Below are 21,165 nucleotides of genomic sequence, written 5' to 3' on the forward strand. Positions count from 1 at the left end.
TTTGGAAGATCGGTAGAACAAGTGTGACACAATCTTTGATGGCATCATGGCAGGGTCTGTTTGGTAGCTTATCAAAAATTTGAAGGGAACATGTATGCGCACACAAAATTAAGCAGATAAGCCTCTTTTAACACGAAGAAACGTTCTTATCCACGTGTTACAATATAAATTGATATTTATTGATATTAGTTTTTAGAAAAGAAAAAATAAATCATGTCGTCTACTCATATTATAATACGCGTACAAGATATACTACGTGGTCATACTATCCAGAAAAACTTGTATGAAACAGGGATAGCACCAGTGCTATTCTCAATCAATCACAGTTTGTCATGAGAAAAATTTATCACGTATGGCATACCATAGTTGGCCGAGGATAACAAAATAGTGTTATCCCTGTTTCATATAAGTGTTTCTCCATACTATCATAGTATTCTATAATTTCTCATACTAGGGAGACTATCTTTAAGAGAAACACTTATATGAAACGGGAATAACACTATTTTGCTATCTTGGCCAATTACAATATATCACGTGTGATAATTTTTCCACGTGACATTCTGTGATTGGATTGGACGAGGATAGAAAAACATTGCTATCCCCATTTCATATAAGTTTTTCTACATCTTTAGAAACCAATTTGTGTATCATCTCTCTAATAAAGGTGGTGCCCACCAATACAATGGTTCCTGCATTTATTAGAGAGATGATACACCAGTTGGTATCCTGAGCCTCTGCATTTAGAGAATATGCATTTACCCGCATTTCATAAAATCTCAATCATTCAAATCATCTAACGACTTAAAGCAAGCCACATTAGCTAGAGGATATATTTGTAATTTTCTTTAAAAATTGGCGGTAACAATCCCTCCGTCTCTCAACCCCAGTATCCATAATCCTCATCATTACTATGACTCCATAGGACTATGCATCCATCTTCCAACACTTACCAGATTTCCTCATTTGGAGCTATCTAATTCCTATTCCTGTTCATCCTCCTCATGACTGCTTGTCATCAGCTTCCAGGGCCACCGCCCGATATTTCCATCCTCCTCTATATCCCCAATTTCATTTCATATATTCTTCTTTTTTTTCTTTTTTTTAATGATGGTAGATCCCCTCACCTTATCCCATAATAGATCTTCCAATTTGAGATCAGGAAGATTATTATAAAATTGGTATTGTGGAAGTGTGTAAATTTCAATTGAAGGCTGAAATATATATTGTGTAAACCAAATGATTATATATAAGAAATATTATGGTGCAAAACATTCAATTGTGACTTATTAAATTAAGAGGCAACTTGGGGAGTTGGATGATCCATGTAGAACATTCGATGCATCTCCCAAAACCAATAATATCAAGGAAAAGGAAAGAAAAAGGGCAAAAGGAACTCCCAATAATTCAAATATTTAAATGAGATAAATAACTTTTTAGTATTTTAGGTCCACAAGTTACCAACAACTAAACATATCGCATAAAGAAAAAAGTTATTGTTGCAGGCAGAGAACATCACAATAGTTATTCTAAAAGTGAATAGTTGTAGGATGCCTTATAATTCAGTAATCAATGAAACTCGGACTTCTTTTTTGTTGATTTACAAAGAAGAATGAAATGATGGATACAAAAGCACATTTTCCTCTCTAATTGGTTTTCATTATTCATTTGAATGTGACTATAAAATCCAACGGTTATTTGCGTACTACTAGTACAAGCAATCATTTGAATATGACTGGAACCTAACGGTCATGTCTACAAAGCCAAGCAATGCCAATGGGGATGTTAAATGTGTGATCCACAAATTCATTCTCTCCTTTTTTCGCTTAAAAAATTGAGTTGTACCATTTACTTTGAGTGATTCCATGATGTGAATCGTTTTTCACAAATATGTGTTAAGTTTGTGAATGATTACGCATATGAGTAGTTATCTTAATTTACAAGACGAAAAAGTAAATCGCTCAAGTTTTTCAATTACCCAAAACCCTACATTTAACGATTCTACTCATCTTTTACTTTGTATAAAAGCGCATCATCTATGGCCAACATGGCACGTCCATGTGCAAAAGCAAGTAATATCCAATCCAGCGACAACTAGTAAACAAACCTGTATTATATGCAATTTCCATATCTTTGGACTGAGGAGACAAGTTTTTGGGGAAGAATCTTATGAAAATCTTAGATCAGTCATAACTTGAATAATGCAGCAGGACACACAAAAGCATAAAGCATGTGATTATCATAAGGCTCTCCATTAGTATTAGCTTAGATATTCTGTGTCTTTTCCCCTTTCGCTTTTGCTTTTAGCTTAGTGACTCCCAACTCGGTAGAGCAGGCTTGGTTGATGGAATTTCACAAATAAAAAACAAAATCCCCTATGCTGGAGGAAATGTAATGAAACCAAAACGACGCCTTCCTAATTCATTAAAGTCATGTTTGGTGAATGAAACTGGACTATTTCAATTAAAATACGACAAACATGTGGCCGTTATTTGGTATGCTAGAAGTGGGCTCATTAAATTGGACATGATCTGACATATTGTTCTTTACAAGTCCCACATAGAGAGGTGAAACTCAACGAGTCATTCTATAGTGAGGGTCTTATATATGGTTCCTAGGTAATGTCTTATCTCTTAACCGTTTGATCAGACTAACCAATTTGATCGAACGGCTAAAAAATAGAGCATCATCTAAGGGCCATATATAAGGCCATCACTATAGAATTATTTGAGACTCATAAAGAATGGCTTGGACTCAATTCCAATCAAATTCAAGATGGGCCACCAAATAAGGCCTAATGGGACTGGTAGCCCATGGACTTACTTTACATTTTGGGCTTAACTGGACTAGACATTATTCCTGGGCTAGATTTATCACCTAGCTTTATTGTCAACCCAACCCCAATTTTGGGCTTAACGCCCAATCAGCCAGCTGGGCTTCTGTTCATTTTGTTTCATTTTCATTTTCATTATTATTTGTTATGTTTTAACCAAGTAGGAGCAAGAGAAAAGAAAACACAAAAACCCCTCTTTCGCTTTGTCCACCAGAGGAAAGTCACAGTCTCACTTGCCTTGAACAAAAAGAAAAGCTCGATAAAAAACCCAGAGGTTTTCAGCAAGTTAAGAGCAGTCTCTGTTTATTTGAGCCGTCAAGAGAGAAGAAACGACGCCGTAAAGATGTTCAGAAACCAGTACGACACAGATGTGACGACATGGAGCCCAGCCGGGCGGCTTTTCCAGGTGGAGTACGCGATGGAGGCCGTGAAGCAAGGCTCGGCGGCCATTGGGCTCCGATCCAAGACCCACGTGGTGCTTGCCTGCGTCAACAAGGCCAACTCCGAGCTTTCTTCTCATCAGAAGAAGATTTTCAAGGTCGACGACCACATCGGCGTCGCCATTGCCGGCCTTACCGCCGACGGTCGTGTCCTCTCTCGATATATGCGATCGGAGTGCATCAACTACAACTACACTTATGAATCTCCGCTCCCCGTCGGACGACTGGTCGTTCAGCTTGCCGATAAGGCTCAGGTGTGTTGCGTACTCAAGCCCTAATTTTGAATCTGTTTCTGTTGCTCATTTCTGTAAATTTTTGGTTTTGTTTGAGTGGGTTTGTGACTTGGGTGTTGGATCGGGGAATTGGGGGTTAGGGCTTTGCTGGAGGTGGGGCTGTGGGAAATTTATTCCTTTTCTCAGGGTTTCTGGGAAATTGAGACTTAAAGGAGGGAAATTGGTATATGAATTTGGTGTTTCATTTCCAGTAGAATTGTAGACTTCCTTTCAACTAAATCAAGTATGGCGCTTTAGTCTAAGTTGAGGGATGAGTTTACTGGGAAACCAAAGATTTAGAACCCTAGGATTGCTCAAAGGAAATGAGTGGTTGGGCTAGGGTTTTAACAATATAGTTAGCTACTTACGGTTCCCTTGTGTCATAGGTCTCCTTGGGTATCAATCATGCGAAGTTAAAGATCAAATTTCTTTGAGTAGCATATGTTGAAGTGAGGTTTTTTTGGGGGAGGGGTGGATAGGATAAGCTATTGGGGTTTAGATTGTGTTGTTAATGTGACTTCAAATTGTTTTCTTTTCTTTCATTGAGTGCTGGTATTTCAGAACCTTTAGGAAATAATTGACACACTCTAGTTGCTTCTGTCAGTAAATTACCCAAGCAAAGTAAATTAACTTGAGCGAGAAAGGAAAAAGAAATTGAGGATTTACTGGAAAGGTGTAGAACGGACTTGCCTGGGAAATGTATGTGTGGAAGAGTTTGGATTGAATAGTTAATATACATATTCCATAGTCTTATTTGTTTCTGGATCCCATTTTGCCAATAATTAATAAGTAGGCTTGTTTTTTTAGAGTTATAGCTATTGTTTGTAGGTCAGTAGGCTTGGTGAACTTTTGAAATTTTATTTCTGTGTATTGTGCATTAATACAAGGGAGTTTCACTAAAACACCCAAAATGGGGGCTGAAATTATAAAAAAACCCAACACCCAAAACACTTTATAAACACACCCAAAACCCATCATTACACACACTTAAAACCCATTTATAAACACACCCAAAAAATATACAATTGTTGATTTTGGGGTTGATTTTGGGTGTGTTTCTATGTTTAAATAGTGCGTGGGTTTTTTTATAAATACATGTCTAGGATTGGGTTTATTTATAATAATCTATTAATACAACTTATCAAAAAGGTGTATTTTATTTGCGTTGCACACTGTATACTGAGATAAGAACTCTCTCTCTCTCTCTCTCGCGCGTGCGCGCTCTGTGGTGCATGTATTCACGTGGGCACATGTATCTTCTATATTACAATTTTTGAATATTGTAGTTAGATTTTCTGCCTTCATCGCACAGCTTTATGAAACATACAAAACGTGAGTTCCGCTCAAATCTCCTAAGCTTTAACTTTGTGGTATTCTAATGTGGATGGTCCACAAGAGTACAAATTGATAATATAAATGATATGATCATGTCCACAAGAGTACAAATTGATGAATTCAGTAGAATGGTGGTATTATCATGTTAGTTGGCATATTTTGCATATTAAATGATAATATAATGTCAAGTTCATCACAATTTGCATTTCAGTGACCTCTTAGTAAGTTGAAGTTGAACTACGGGCAACCCTGAGATTCTTCAGGAATTGACAAATTTTAATTTTGCTGTGTTTTGAAATCAGTTGTGTTAGCTTGAATATTGGTCTTTTGGTATTATTATATGCTGAATCTATTTGTCCCTTGAATCCTACTGATTTGAGGCAAAACTGTGCAGAACTGCCACAAAAAGAGCCACCAATCTTATTGATATCTCTTCAATTTTATCATTTGGTTGATGTCTCTTCAATCTTAATGTTTGGTTAATGTCTGTTCAATATTTATGTTTGGTCTTTCTAATCAATTATCTTCTACATGTATACCACTGTTTATATGTCCATTTAGAGATGTTTCCTCATCTCAGGTCTGTACTCAACGCTCATGGAAACGGCCATATGGTGTTGGACTACTAGTAGGTGGTTTGGATGAGTCTGGAGCACACCTATATTATAACTGCCCGAGTGGAAACTACTTTGAATACCAGGCTTTTGCAATAGGATCTCGCTCACAAGCTGCTAAGACATACTTGGAACGCAGGTTTGAGAACTTCACGAACTCTTCACGGGAGGATCTGATCAAGGATGCCCTCATTGCGACAAGGGAAACCTTGCAGGGAGAAAAGCTGAGAAGTTCCATATGCACAATTGCTGTGGTAGGAGTCGAGGAGCCTTTCCATATATTGGATCAGGACACTGTTCAGAAGTTGATTGATGCATTTGAGATCGTGGGGCAGGACGAGCCTCCTGCTGCTGAACCCGATGTTGCTACTGAGCCTGGAGCAGCTGCAGAAGAGGGAGCTGGTGCTGGTGATGGTGCTGGTGATGGTGCTGGCCAGGGTGCTGTTGCTGAACCAGATGTAGCTCCAATGGATATTTGAGGATGCTAGAATCTGTTGTCTTTCCACCCTTTCAGTGAGGTTTTCTAGCATATGTTTCTTAAGAGTATGGATGGTATTGTGGAAGATAACAATTTATTGTTGAACCTTTGCCCTTTCTTTTTCTTTTCTCTTACAACTTTACGAGGTTATGCAAGTTACCTGCCTCATTAGCAAGAACATTTTGACGGTGGCCTCTGGTTAGATGAACTTTACATTCAATAGCTACCGTTGAGATATATTGAACTTATCGATTATGCCCAACCTTGTTATACACTGTTTGTTTTTGAATGGTTTACTTCTGGATGCACCCGTGTATGGGCTTAACATAACACTGATGCTTGGGGTATCTTAATGTTATAACAGATAAAAATCTTGCGAGCTCTGCAACTTAAGTTCATCCGCAAACAATTTATATTTCGTGCAGGTTTTTGAGCTACACAAAAACATTTGACTCGATCTACGTAGCATTTGTCACACTAGTGAAGTTCCGTTCTCAAGTAGCTGCTTCTCACTTCACCTAGTAGCGGTAGTTTACTCGTTAGCATTATTTGTGACTGAGATTTTAAGAGAAGAAATGTGGTATTACCTTTACTTTTCAAGTTCTGTTTTTCAATAAATTTTTTTTTATACAAGAGGTGTAGGGTGAGAGAGTCAAACATATAAAGTTTGGTGTAGAGGTAAACGCTCTTTGCTTTACTTTCAATTTTAAATTGAACCATTTAATTATAATGCTATTACAATTGATTTCAAATTCCATTATTGAAATTTTAAGTGGTCGTTCGACACTTGTTCAACCCCGGGTAGAGAAAAACAGAAAAAAGAAGAAAGAGAAGGCAACATTATGATAACGGTTAAAAATTTGCAAAATCACTAAACATAGCAAACCAACACAAACCATTCAAGAGCATAAAGCCTCGAACTATTCAGGATCCACTCCTCATATTCTCTATCGTATGCGGTGGTCCAGTCAGCCTCAGAACGCAACCATAGCTGCCCCTTGTTTTTAAAAGATATATAGAGGGCTAGTGGCCATGGAATTCAAAATAATCACTTCTCTGATAAAATAACAAAAATTTTAAAAAATCATTTGGGGATATCAGGAAGAGTGAGGCCCTTGGTCTGCATCTGCTTGTACATCCATTGCCAATTCTCAGGGGTGACCTCGCCCCCAAGAGAGCGAATAACAGATCCGCCACTGCATGATCCCACTTTGCAGCATTCCTCCAGAGATAGTCCCTTCACCAATCCATACAAAAATCCACTTGCAAACAGGTCTCCTGCTCCTGTGGCATCCACGGCATTGGCTTTCCCTATGGCTGGAACTCTCACAATCTGACATATTAAACCAAAATTTTTATAACATACCCTTGTTAATCAACTTTATCAATATAACACTGAGATAATTGTTACTAAGTGACTGACCTCTTTTCCGTGCTTTGCAATGCATCCATTGGGGCCTAACGTCACCACTGCCCACCGGCAATGTTTTGCCAGAAACTCAAGTGCAGCCTCAGGATCAGCTTTTTGTTCACCCTCAGTGCCTCTATAAGAGAAATTAAACACCATATTACAACTTCGGCTCCCAAAAAAGAAAAATAGAAAAGAGAACATCTGCCAAATTGGTGCCTAATGGTAGAAGAAAAGTAAAACATTTTTCCTCCAGTCTTAGTAGAGTCAACTTTATTTCATCAAAACTGGGTGAACAGTTCAACATGTTACAATTCCAACCAAATGAAAGCCACCTTAGCAACTCTGTTGCTTCATCCTCATTGGCAAAGCAGAGGTCTATGCCCCCTGACTCCAGCAACTGCAGAAGAGGTGATCTAAAGTTGCGAACCATCTGGGTAATGTTAAAGACTATATAAGATAATAGACAGAGACCTAAAATTTGATATTAAACAGCCTCAAGAAGGAAAAAAGAAAAGAAAAAGAAAGGTTAAAGGCCAAACAGAAAAATGCGTTTTCACTTTGCTAGCAAACACGAGATTCTACATCAATGCTGTTGCAGCAGGATTGAGATTTAAGAAACGAGTTTGATATCACATCAAATGTAGCAGGAGTTTCTTTAAAGGGATGGGTCGTGTGGCCTTAAGTATATTTACAGGGAGATAACTATTGTAGCAGATGCTTTAGCTAGCACTGGAATGGACTTCGATCTTGGCTGTACTATCTTAGATAGCCCCATTTGTATAGGGTTTTCTAGACCGGTATTCTCTGTTAGTTTCTTGTTTGTTGGATGATTGGGCTTTATCCCAAAAAAGAAAAAAAAAAGAACGTAGCAGGAAAATATACTCTTATCATACAGGTTTAAATTATTCATTCTCAAACTTAACTAGTTTCAAAAGCAAATTTGGAGAAGTCCGTTGTTCCAAATGAAAGAATCTCAACCAAAGAAAAGAAAAACTCATACCTCAAAGCTGGCCAAGTCCATGGACACAAAAAGACCCTCTTGTTTGGCAATCAGTATAGCAGCTTGAATCACTTCCAAATGGATAATACCATACCTCAACAACAGCCACTACAAGAAAAAAGAGATATCAACAGTTGTATCTACAGGGCTACAAATTTGCCAAACAATTCAAGTTTATGGCAAGAACTCTATTACTGATTCCGAGGTCAAAGTTTCACACATGATTGTGTGTCTAAAGCGCATTATGGTATTACACTTTGTTGGAGTAAAACTTTAAATTTTAGCGAGTAGAGAAGAAACTAACCTTACAGCCCTTAAAATCCGCTCTTGTCAAGTCATCTGCCTGAATAACATAATTCTAATAATTCTTTGTAAGCTCATTCGAAGAAATTGTCAAAGAGCTCAGGCACACACCACACACGCACACACACAAGCATGCACACAGACATGCAGATATGCATGCATATACGGACATAGAAAGAGTCATGCACCTGAGGGTGAAGTTTCACAGCACTTGAGAGACAGGGACGCATTGTACGATTGCCCAAGACATCAACCAAGCAAACGCACTGTATGACATCATTTACTTACAATGCTTCAGCACCTAACATCTATGAGCTAAATGTTCAAATGCCAAAAAAAATACGATATTTAGCTAAACCTGAGCTGTGGGTCCTTTTTTCATCCTCAATCTTGAGAGGCTCACAGCATGAGAGCTCATGTTACTGACAAATAACTGGCCTTGCTCATCATCCCCACAGGCACCAATTATTCCACAGGAGATTCCAAACCCAGCACTCAGCCCTCTGATAGTATTGGCTACACTGCCCCCGGCTATTGTTTTCATGGGCAAGGAATCATCAGGGGATGAGATAATATGGGTCTTCACCTCATCCAGTATGTGCTCAAGCTCTTCAATTGCAACCTACACCATACAGTATGTGACAAAAGCTAAAGTCTTAACTTTTTGCTTGCACAGAGAATACAGAGCAACATTAAATACCCACCACCAAACTCATTTGACATCAATGAATGCTATGTACTAGCTAACTAAGAAACCCGTGAATTCCAAATTGGGCATAAAAGCAATAAACCATCCAAAATTGGCAAAACCCAAGTAGCTAAAAACAAGAAAAAAGAAGACAGAAGCTATAAAGTCATAAAGGGGTTACAGGAATGGAGCCACCGCGCTCGCCTGGGAGTTGATCGAGCAAGGACCAATCGACGCGGGCCACATGGTCGACGAGGGCGGATGCCTGTAGTCCCAATACCAGAGGAGCCTCGCCTCCGCTGCAGTAGTTGTTGTAGTTGGCGGTGACGGGCAAGGCTTCTGCTCCCATTTTCGGCCCTCTGGCTCTGGTCTTTGGGAATTGGGACTTTGCTCTCGCTCTCTCTTCACACTTGAAGTTTTGTCGATCTCATGTATTTATAGACTCTGCAACCAAAGCAGGGGAGGCGCCGTTTGCAAGTTGCAAGGTTGCAGTCCAAAGCTTGAGCGGGGCCTACACCCTTGTTCTTGTTCTTGTTTTTTTTAACTCCCTAAATTGCCCTCAAATTCAGGACTTCTTTCATTATTTTTACAAGTTTATATATATTGACGAATTTTTGTTTTTCGTATTTTGTTGTTATCTTTTTTAATTACAGTGATGTTATTTCCACTCACCATATACATTTGAAAAAACACAAATTCCTATATTTCCGCACAATATTATTTTTAAAATACAATTTAATTATTAATTCAAACAAAACTAAAAAATAAAGCAAAAAATTAAAAAAATAACCCAAACCAACCCAACAACCTCTTCCTATTCTTCTTCTTCAATCACAATTCCAGATAAAATCCCAAAAGACACCCCCTTTAGTCCCATGTCCATACAGCATGCCCCTTGCTTTCATTCAAAGCATGCTTCAAGCCTTCAACCCCATTTGCATGCATTAATGCATTAAGATCCTCCATTTTCCTTGACTTGATGCTGTTAACGATTGCAAAAAACAGAAGCATTATTTAATGTATCATTATTTTTTTCATCTAGGAATTCCACTTCCATGATAATAAATAGAAATAATCCAATGCAATTTGTACCTTTGCGATAAAATGATGTTCCCTCTGTTGAAGTGAGTCTCCTAATTAATCAAGGAGATTTATTTCCTTGATTAATTAGGGGATTTACTTTCCTATTTTATAGATTTATTTCCTTTGATTAATTAGGGGATTTATTTTCCTAATCCTTTACTGGATCTAATTCCTTGTAAAGCTCTCATGTAAACTCTTATATATACCTCCTTATGGAGAAGAATAAAAGAAGAACCTAACATATTTTAGCATGGTATCAGAGCAATCGATCCTCGGTTGTCTCTAAATTCTCATATCAAAATTTCTCCTCCCCTCCTCTTCAAGGGGGGAGGGGGAGTGTAAAAGGATATGTTTCTTATTCTCATGGAGATTTTGCCTCTTTCTTGACTCCGACATACCCTTCTCTTCAGGGGGAGAAGAGAATTGAAGAGAAGTTTCTATGTTCTTAAGCCGTGTTCACAGGGTTTCTGTGTCCTTTAGCCGTGTTCACAGGGTTTCTGTGTTCCTTAGCCGTGTTCACAGGGTTTCTGTGTCCTTTAGCCGTGTTCACAGGGTTTCTGTGTTCCTTAGCCGTGTTCACAGGGTTTCTGTGTCCTTTAACCGAATTCACAGGGTTTCTGTGTTCTTAGCCGTGTTCACAGGGTTTATGTGTTCTTTAAATTCCTCATATCCTCGTATCGTATCCTTGTATCCTAAATCGAATTCCTCATATCGTCTTCCTCTTACCCAAAATCACATCCCTCATATCGTATTCCTCGTATTTCCAGTTTCAGATTCAGGCCTAAACCCGAATCCTCATATACTTTTATCCCGAAACCCTAAACACATCTTTTTTCTTTTATTCTTCAATCATTCCGCTGCCATGGATATCGTTTCCAAATTCTCCCAAATCCAAATTCCTCAAATCTAAAGTCCTCAAATGCCTTATCTCAAATTTCTCATAATCAAATCATACTCAAATCAAATTCCTCAAATCTTATACACATACCTCTCAAATCCAATTCCTACATCAAATTCATACATCAAACTCCTCAAATCAATTCCTCCAATCAAAATCCATCACATTCTCATATCACTTTTTTTTACTTCTCTTATTGCAGACTCAAAACAACCGGTCGCCCGAAGCAAACGACCGGACACCTGAAGCAAACGACCGGTCGCCAAAGACTCTGCCTGAATTGCATGGATTATCGACCGGTCGCCAAAGACTCCGCCTGAATTGCATGGATTATCGACTTGGGTGCTACAAATTTCTTGACTCACTTACCAAGTTGGGAATTTGTGACGTATATGCACCAACTTGAGGAGGAGTGTTGAAGTGAGTCTCCTAATTAATCAAGGAGATTTATTTCCTTGATTAATTAGGGGATTTACTTTCCTATTTTATAGATTTATTTCCTTTGATTAATTAGGGGATTTATTTTCCTAATCCTTTACTGGATCTAATTCCTTGTAAAGCTCTCATGTAAACTCTTATATATACCTCCTTATGGAAAAGAATAAAAGAAGAACCTAACATATTTTAGCACCCTCCATCTCTTTAGTTTCCAAATGACCACCTGAGCGATACACCTAAAAGAAACCGGCCTTATATTAGAATTTAGAATTACCATCTTTTAACACGATGTTCCAATAGTAGAGATACTTTAGGAGCTATAATTTATATAAATTATTTTGCAAAGAGGTAAATTTGTCTTTAAAATTTTGAAAACAAGATGAATGGGAAAATAGGACAAATGAGTGGAAATAGCAGCACTTCTTAATTATAACAGAGATCTATAAAATTAAAGTTGTTAAACTTTTTCATTAACATATCCTAATTTTTCATTAACATATTATTAGCTTTTATTTCTATACAAAGTGGGCCCTTTATTATTCCTTGGACGGAAAGAGTAGGGCAGGGTCTATCTTTTTTTTTATACGGAGGGTAGGGTCTATCATCATGGTGGAGATTCTGTATTATATTGTTCTTAACTAAAAGAAATTCCACATTAAAAAAAAAACTAAAAAAATTTCCACATAAAGATTTGAAGTCCCTCTGATCATGATGTTCCTGTACTGAAAGTCTGGAAGCCAAAAGCATTATATATTTCAAGTTTCTACTCTTGTATATGGTAATGTTCATAATTCATGAACTAGAGTTGAGAAGAGACGTACCCCATTTTCAGAAAGACCTGAGTTTCTCTAATACTAGACTAGAATAGCAACGTATCATTCAAAAAGAATCCAAAACGAAACTAAAAATAGTAAAAAATCAAATCATACGTACTGGTTGTTTTGTTTTAATAGGCGCGGAGCTTCCCTACACCACCACCCATCCAAATGACAGATGTTACATCACATCATAAATCCGGCTTAGTTTCCGGAGCGAGTAAAACTTCCATGTGACATGTTTTATACACCTTTCTATGTGGCTTTAAGGAGAAAAAGTGTATGGTTTGTATTCGTGCGTTTGTGTATACACGCAAACAAACTTTCAATAGTATGTACTAGGAGGTATAAACTAAATTAGCTAATGGTGAGGCTTGAAGCAACTGGCCAGATCCAATTGAATTTTTCTCTACTTTATTATATCACAAGCAACACGGGCACCAACAACGAAAGAAACGAACTTTGATTATCCATTGCGTCTGTTTTTTTTCTTCTTTAATTTCCAAATTGAAAACGAAGAAACAAACAGCAGTTTGGACGGATTCCTCATTTATCTCGGGCGCCCTTAATTCAATTGAATGATTGGTGAGACAGCTTTTTCTTTCACTTTGAACTGAAATCACGGATTTCAGCTTTCTGAGATTCCGATCAGCCAATAATTGTTTCCAAAAAGATTCGATAATGGACCATAAACAATACAATACAATACAATATACCCAGAACTTTATCTGCAATCTGCATTATTACCGTGTCATCTACATCTCTTTATCCGTTAATTTTTATGCAAAATTAATGGCTCAAGTTTTGCTTCGACACCATTCCTTCCTGCACAAACCCAAAAAAAATAATATAATCATGCATGTGTGTGGCTGCCTTAGTGCCTAGGCTAGTAGGCTTGGGATTAGGGTTTTAGCTGGTCAACTTATACATCTGAGAGGTTGCTGTTGGATGGAATAACTTGCTTTTACAAGAGGCTCAACCACAACTCTGTTATTTCATCTTCTCTTGTGTCGTCTATTTGAGTATAATGTTTCATTTCATGCGAGGACATTAGAATGACCAAGAAACAAAATAGCTGCGCCAAATGTTAGCTTGCAGGAAGAGATGTGTCATGTTATGCCTTAATATGAGTCATTACTAGATAGATGGATGTGCAAATCAACCAAGTCATCGAGAAACTAGGTACCTTGGATACAAGAATGAAGTTAAAAACATCATCAACATACAAACTGCCAAAGCAGAAAATATTGTTTCCGAACAAAAAATACGCGGAAAGAGTTGATCCAATGGCTAGAAAAGACTCATAGTTCTGCCCCTAAAACATGTCGGGTATTATTGGGAAAGGAAATGATACCTTTTCCATGTATTTGCACTTAACAACAAATATTCCTTGACGCCAAATCTCTCAAGATTTGAGTTGAAGGAGGAAAAACAAAACAACTAACGAAATCATTTTTGGTCCTTTGGTGCTTTATCTGGTAATACATTATCTGGAAGAATAAGTTCTGGGGGAATTTCACGAACAACACCCAGCATTGAGTCATACTCCTCATCCTTTCGAGCAAACTTCTTGCGGAGGACCTTCTCAAACTCGATCTCATCAAAGGACTTCCCATTCTCAGCTGCATGGACTTGTGCAAGGTTGGTATAATTGGTGGCTGACTGGGAGATGAAGGCTTTTTCCTCATCTGTGAGCTTCCTCAGGTATTTTGCTGGATTACCTCCCCATACCTGCAATATATATTTCACAAATGTATTTTATTGCTTTCAATTAGCTGCCAGAAAGGAAAGCCCAACTTTAGCCTGGCTGGAGAAAGCTGAATCTGAAATCGTAACATACTATTTCCAGCTCGGTAAAAACATTAATAAGGGTTTTGTTTTTACGCAGGATTGCTCAACCGCCAGATATCAAAATAATTTATATACCTCCCCATTTATTTCTAAAATGGACATCAAAGAACAGAAATTTTGCTAGTATAACTCAACTTCTTTAACCAGAATCTGTAAAATTTGAAACCCCCACAAAAATCAAATGAGAAGCACTTGGGTATCAATACAGTAGATCAAACTTTGAAATTTTGATCAGTGGCGGCAGGTCATGAGAATGGTTAAAAAAAAGAACATAAGACTCCCACACCACTCATCCCTGTATCACTTTATGTCACCCTCCTTGAACATGGTATAATTGGGTTAAGCTTGTGCATTCAATAGAGTTCTTAACTAGATGTTAGAATATAACAAGGCCATGTTGATAGAAGTAAGGCCGTATGGAATTCTTAACTGTGTCCAGGCACAATCATAACTCATAGAATTTCACATTTTTTTGTTTATTCTTTTGAAAACAAAGTAAAACATGTTCAGGGTCAGTGATATGGATAGTGATAACTGCAATAGATCCAAATTCTCAGCTACTTCTTTTGCATGCTTGTTAAGACTTCCAATATCCTTTGCAAATACATAGATAAAGAGGGTCAGTAGAAGGGATTTTAAACATACCTCTCCACTGGGGATCCTTGTATTCTGTCTCACCAGGGCTCCAGCCGCGACCATGGCATGTTTCTCAACAACAACACCATCAAGCAGTGTGGCTCCCATACCAACAAAGGCCTCATCCTCAACAGTACAGCCATGTATAACAGCACTGTGACCTGCTCAATGCAAATTTTTGTTTCACAATTTATAGAAAATTAATCAGACTACCATCAGGCTAATTCACATAAAACATATCTCCGACAGCATATTAACTCACCTACAGTAACATTGTCCCCAATAATGGTTGGTAACACCTTCCCACTTAAATTAGACTTAGCCACATGGACTAGGGAGTTGTCCTGTATGTTAGTTCCAGATCCAACAACGATGTTGTTCACATCACCTGCGTGCAAATAAATTTTACAAATTACCACCAAAATCCACTATAAATATTCCATAGACCAAAACAACTTATATCCATCTACCTAAATGGACAACAAACCAGAATTTTCCACAGACAATCAATCGACTACATGTTGGTGAAGTCCTATATCTAACCAGTTACCATGCTATAAAACTACCAAACTACATGGTAAACTAGTTCAGTAACTTTAAGTAGACAATTTCAAAGGCAGGCACTACTCTTATCATTGCTAACCTCCATATAAAATGAGAAACAGGACACAAATGTATAAAGTTTAAACTATGAGAAAGACAAACAAGAACAGCTGACACTGCATATTTCCCCAATAAAAGGTAAGTAGTAAGCTGAAGCCTATTTCTAGTTTCATCTCCAAATTGATCGTCTTGCCTGAAGATCATTTGATATAAAAATCCACGGATTATGCAAAGTGCATCAGTAACAATTTAAACGAGCATGCAAAGAGGTTATCAGCAAAAAATGTATGTATAACCTAACAAATGAAAATGAATAAAGAGGTTCTACATATGATGCCCAGATCATCAGCTCATCGACCAAAAAAAAAGGCAGCATAGGAAGAATGTACTTTTGTTTTCCAAAAGTCCCACAGTAATTAGAAAATCATGCATGAGCCGTTTATTACTGTGCCTCAAAAGGAGTTCTTACCTCTCAAAACACATCCATACCAAATAGAAGACCCTCTTCCCACTTGAACATCGCCAATGATGGAGGCACTTGGGGCCACAAATACATCCTTGTCAACCACAGGAGCTTTATCGAATATGTTCATCAGAGTCCGATGCCGAGACACTACAGGAAAGAACATAATCACTACCCTCTTGCATGGAAAAAAGAAAGCAAAACCAGAGAACCCTGAATCTTACATGTAAACAAACGAAGGACATGTTATGCTACAACATATTAGCTTTTCAAAATAGGTGAGCTAAACTACCGATGCAGATTATAAATTTGTCCATTTTCATTCTTTTAGTTCCTCCCCTTTCTTGATTTTACAAAAATGATAAATATTTCACGATTCCACGAATGCCCATTGAACTAATTTTTAAATTAATACTCGCTTGATAGTAATCCACTAGTGGGCAGTGACACACATTCTTACATTTAAGACAATATCCGTAACCGACGAACAATAGTCCAGGAACTAGAAGGAAATTGGCAATGTAAAACAATCACGTAAAACTGAAAGCAAAGCCACAGACTTTATACTAATTCTACAGCTGCGATGTTTAAATCAACCCGAAAAGAGAACCAAACAGACCATAAATTAGTAAAGAAAAATTCAATCCGAAATTCAAAGGTTAACATAAAAGATGGATCTAGGGTTAGGGAAAGGCGAGACGTACGCTGCTCTTTGAAGTAGTAGCTGCCTTGGAGGCGGCTGCCGAGGCGATCAACTGCCTGACCTGTCTCCCTAATCCAGAATCCGACGGTGTATATTGCTCTTCCTAAAGTCCCCATCTTCTTGTCACTTCCACCAGCTACCAACAGCTCCACTCACTGCCACTCTCTCTGAGTCTCTGTGTATGTCTGATGTGAAGCAGGCCGGAGAAACAAGGAAATGGCCAAATTGGAAGGCGTAGGGTAGAATATCCCGAAGCCTTGGGAGGGTAGAATGGGATTTTCATACTCCCGGTTTCGAAATTACTAAAACATCCCCGTGTTTCCATTGAATTAGCCGCTAAACCAAATGGCCTTTCAAAGACGCGGTTAATGAGTCAGGCACGAAGCGGTTAATGAGTCAGGCACGAAGCGGTTAATGAGTAGGGCACTATGCGGTGCGTTTCGGCGCCTTTAACCGCGCGGGCGCAATTGGAGACTGCGTGCGAGGTTCTTCCCCTTCCTGGTTTTCCTCCGTTTCTGGAAAAACAGAAACAGATAAACACGAACAAATCGCTTCGCCCTCAACTAGTTAATAAGTTTAGAAATTTACACAGATCCGCTTAGAATTTAGATATAAAAAGTAGATTCTCTCATCTGGTACTTCGCTTTTCTTCGAGGTAAAGCTGTCTTCTATCTCTCCCTCCCTCGAATTTAGACATAGTAATCAAACCTACCTTTGTAATATCTTTTATTTTCTATGAAGAAATCGTCTTTTGTGATTAGAAAAATGTTTGATCACAGAATGGGTTTGAGATATTAGTTAGGGTTTTGTTTTCCGAATTAATTATGTTCCAGAAATTATTTATTTACTTGGGAGCTGGGTGAGATTTTCCATTAATATATGCGTGAGTTGAACTGTTTGGCCTTGCAATCAATCTGGTTTTTGCATACACAATTGATTTTTAGAAACCAGACCAAGTGTAATCTTTTAAATTAAACTATTGCTTCGTTTGGATTCTCAGGAAATTAGAGGGTAATATTTCATGGAAGGAGTGGGGGTTGATGCTGGCTCTGCTGTGGCGCCGTTTGCCAAGTGGAGAGACGAATTTTCAAGGACATTTCAGTACTATTTGGACCGTTCGACTCCTAACCCTGTCCATAGGTGGCTGGGGACTCTTGCTGTAGCAGCCATTTATGTGCTCCGAGTTTTCTATGTTCAAGGGTTTTACATTGTGTCATACGGCCTGGGAATCTATATCTTGAATCTATTGATTGGGTTTCTCTCACCAAAGGTTGATCTAGAGCTTGAAGCCTTGGATGGGGCTTCACTGCCAACAAGAGGTTCAGATGAGTTTAAGCCATTCATCCGCCGGCTACCCGAGTTCAAGTTCTGGTAATTGAAGAACTTCCCTTGTCAAAGCTAGTTATATAAGGAATTGTTTTACTTCCTTTTTTGCACTGGTTTTTTTTTTTTTGTGTGTGTGTGTGTGGGTATGATCTAAAGTGGGTGTTATAGCTAATTTAAAATGTTTGGTTACTTATGTGTACGTATTTAAAAAGTGTTTACTTATATAGAATGGAAGAAGTGTGAACTTAGTAGGAAGCCTGATAAGTCAACGTGATCGTTTACATTCAGCTGATTGCACCTCAGGAACAACAGAATGACCAAATATATTTTGTGGGTTAAGGCATGGAATGACTTCAGTAGTGAAGATGGTTCTTTGTTGATTTGAGGATAGTCATTGCACAAACACATTGTTTGCTGTGCAGTGTGCGCATACATGTATGCAACTAAAGTGTGCGTGTATGTGTTTGTTGGTATGTGTTTGGTGGGTTTTTACGGCTACTAATAGAGAATCGAGGATTTATTCTTTTGCTTATGTGGTTTCAGGTATTCCATTACAAAGGCTTTCTGTGTGGCATTTCTGATGACCTTCTTTTCCATATTTGATGTCCCTGTTTTCTGGCCTATTCTCCTCTGTTATTGGATTGTTCTTTTTGTTCTTACAATGAAGCGCCAAATTCTGCACATGATTAAGTACAAATATATACCATTCAGCATTGGGAAGCAGGTGAGAGCTCTAGAATGTTGAACAGCCACCATTACCCGTTGATCACCTAAACCATCTCCTCCCCTCCGCCGACGCCTTTTGAAACGAAATTTGTGGTTGAAATTTTTATTTTTTATTTGAGAGTTTCTGTAAGTGCAACATATTTACTTGTTCCCTTTGGTGGTTCTTACAGAGGTATACAGGGAAGAAGCCTGCTACAAGTAGTGGTGGTTCAGACTGAAACTTGGTGGTACCAACTTTTAGGAAAAGTGAACGAGAGAAGTGCAGTGTTCAAGTGTTTCTAGTTTTTCTGAACACTTTCCATGTTAACACTCAGGAATATCCATAGATATGTTGAATTTTGCTTACTATTAGGATTAATGTGCAGTGGCAACTTATCTTGCATAAATATATATTCTCACTCTTCATGAATCTGTGTTTTCGTGATATTTTCCTGTATTTTCGTTCTTCTTCTGCTTTACTTGCTGACGAAACCACTTGATAAAAAATTCCCAGTTGAGATGCCAGATGGTCTAGATGTCCAAATCATACACCTAATTGGTATAACAACCCTCCAACAACTGAACAACGAAATCACAAGTGCAAGTGTAGTTGTTAATTTGTTATTACTTGACTTTGTTTTATCAAACAATTCATGTGAAAATAAGTTTTGTATTTTATAATCTCAAAATTATTTGGCCATGGCCAGCTAATGATTTCAGGTCTTCTCCCCTCCTCTCTCTCTCTCTCTCTCTCTCTCTCTCTCTCTCTCCATTAAAACCCTCAGACCATAATATTTGCCTCCCACCAAACGGGCAACAAATGAGTGGGCGAACCTACGTTGTGATATTCTTCTTCTGGGCTGTCCTCACTCTCATCACCCCCACACTCATTTTCCTCTCAGAGACTTCAAAACCCTACTTGGATTCACCGTGTTGTTGTGCTGTGATTTCTTGACACTTTGAAATTATTGTAACCTCTTCTCTTCTGCTATGTTTGGCAGGTGAGAAAACTGAAGGAAGCAAGGCTAGAAGAATGATAGAAATCATCGCAACGAATGAAACTACTAGTATAAAGCGACACACAGGCACCATATAAAAACACAGTGGTCCAAGAAATTACAAGATTTTTCTTCGGTCAATGGAAGAGAAAACTAAAAAAAACTCAATTTCTAAACCTGTTGAGTTTATTAAAAAAAGGCTTTACAAACAAGTTTGTACAAATCTAGAATATTAGAACCTTGTAAAAATATAAAGAGAAAAGGCCCCAAGAAGACCTAGAGGGGCTGCACTCACTCGAGGAGAACCACTACTCCGTTCCACATCATTATTCGACCCCTCTATGATGAGCCATGCAGCGGAAGCGGGAGCCTGCTCTGGGCTATTTCTCCCATTCTCCTTCTCTTTGTTTCCCTCTCCTTCTCCTTCTCCTCCAATGGGAGGAGGCGTGGCAGTGAGAGATGGAGGTGGAGTGCCTTCTCCTCCAATGGGAGGAGGCGTAGCAGTGAGAGATGGAGGTGGAGTGCCTTCTCCTCCAATGGGAGGGGGCGTGGCAGTGAGAACTAGAGGTGGAGTGCCATCTCCTCCAATGGGAGGAGGCATGGCAGTGAGAGATGGAGGTGGAGTGCCTTCTCCTCCAATGGGAGGGGGCGTGGCAGTGAGAACTAGAGGTGGAGTGCCTTCTCCTCCAATGGGAGGGGGCGGGACAGTGAGCGCTCTAGGTGGAGCGGCTTCTCCTCCAATGGGAGGGGGCGGGGCAGTGAGAACCAGAGGTGGAGTGCCTTCTCCTCCAATGGGAGGGGGCGGGGCAGTGAGAGCTCGAGGTGGAGCGGCTTCTCCTCCAATGGGAGCGGGCGTGGTAGTGAGAGCTCGAGGTGGAGCGCCTTGTCTATTTCTCTCATTCTCCTTCGCTTTGTTTCCTTCTCTTCCAATGGGAGTGGTGGATGCTCCATGTTGCTGTCCTCCACCTCCTCCGCTGCCGGGACGAACCATAGTGGGAGCTACATGTTGCCCTCTTCCTCCGTCACGACCAAGAATCGTACGCCGAAGGGCACTAGCCTGAGCCATGAAGGGTGCAAATTCTCTGGTGGTAAGCTTGTGTGCCCAATTAACTCTTTGGGTTGTCACGGCTCCCGGTCCAAAACAGTTGTATTCCCCATAGAAAACCTTACTGCATGAGCACGTACACATCAAATTAAAACCAAATTACAAAACCGATCAAAGATTAAAATAAAATAGAGTAATTAAAAAATTAAGCACTCAAAAATATATACCTT

General features: G+C 38.9%; 4 protein-coding genes across 5 annotated transcripts; 2 read left to right on the forward strand and 2 right to left on the reverse strand.

Moving 5' to 3' along the window:
• The first annotated feature begins 3,002 nt into the window (after nt 1-3,002).
• LOC110771563 (proteasome subunit alpha type-1-B) lies at nt 3,003-6,265 on the forward strand. The gene is made up of 2 exons (XM_021975883.2): nt 3,003-3,524; nt 5,458-6,265. Exons 1-2 carry the CDS (start codon nt 3,174-3,176, stop codon nt 5,968-5,970), a joined length of 864 nt encoding a protein of 287 aa, XP_021831575.1. The 5' UTR covers nt 3,003-3,173; the 3' UTR covers nt 5,971-6,265.
• A 544-nt stretch (nt 6,266-6,809) lies between these two features.
• LOC110771570 (pfkB-like carbohydrate kinase family protein) lies at nt 6,810-9,865 on the reverse strand. 2 transcript variants are annotated; one of them, XM_021975892.2, is made up of 8 exons: nt 9,553-9,865; nt 9,042-9,305; nt 8,872-8,949; nt 8,685-8,738; nt 8,381-8,488; nt 7,713-7,810; nt 7,393-7,513; nt 6,810-7,302 (listed from the first exon to the last, which is right to left on the reverse strand). In XM_021975892.2, the coding sequence occupies exons 1-8, from the start codon at nt 9,718-9,720 to the stop codon at nt 7,054-7,056; spliced, it is 1,140 nt and encodes a 379-aa protein (XP_021831584.1). In that variant the 5' UTR covers nt 9,721-9,865; the 3' UTR covers nt 6,810-7,053. The 2 variants fall into 2 exon arrangements, with proteins under 2 accessions (XP_021831584.1, XP_021831585.1); XM_021975893.2 differs by having other exon boundaries at nt 8,685-8,723; nt 9,553-9,860.
• A 3,907-nt stretch (nt 9,866-13,772) lies between these two features.
• Nucleotides 13,773-17,072, reverse strand: LOC110771577 (gamma carbonic anhydrase 1). The gene is made up of 5 exons (XM_021975901.2): nt 16,863-17,072; nt 16,165-16,308; nt 15,355-15,480; nt 15,102-15,253; nt 13,773-14,336 (listed from the first exon to the last, which is right to left on the reverse strand). The coding sequence occupies exons 1-5, from the start codon at nt 16,975-16,977 to the stop codon at nt 14,055-14,057; spliced, it is 819 nt and encodes a 272-aa protein (XP_021831593.1). The 5' UTR covers nt 16,978-17,072; the 3' UTR covers nt 13,773-14,054.
• Nucleotides 17,073-17,254: 182 nt separating this feature from the next.
• LOC110771873 (protein RER1B) lies at nt 17,255-19,349 on the forward strand. Its single transcript, XM_021976234.2, has 4 exons — nt 17,255-17,516; nt 17,862-18,232; nt 18,731-18,911; nt 19,084-19,349. Exons 2-4 carry the CDS (start codon nt 17,883-17,885, stop codon nt 19,129-19,131), a joined length of 579 nt encoding a protein of 192 aa, XP_021831926.2. The 5' UTR covers nt 17,255-17,516; nt 17,862-17,882; the 3' UTR covers nt 19,132-19,349.
• The last annotated feature ends 1,816 nt before the right edge of the window (nt 19,350-21,165 follow it).

The sequence above is a fragment of the Prunus avium genome, chromosome 1, assembly GCF_965620075.1.
Source record: "Prunus avium chromosome 1, drPruAviu1.hap1.1, whole genome shotgun sequence".
Lineage (NCBI taxonomy): Eukaryota > Viridiplantae > Streptophyta > Magnoliopsida > Rosales > Rosaceae > Prunus > Prunus avium.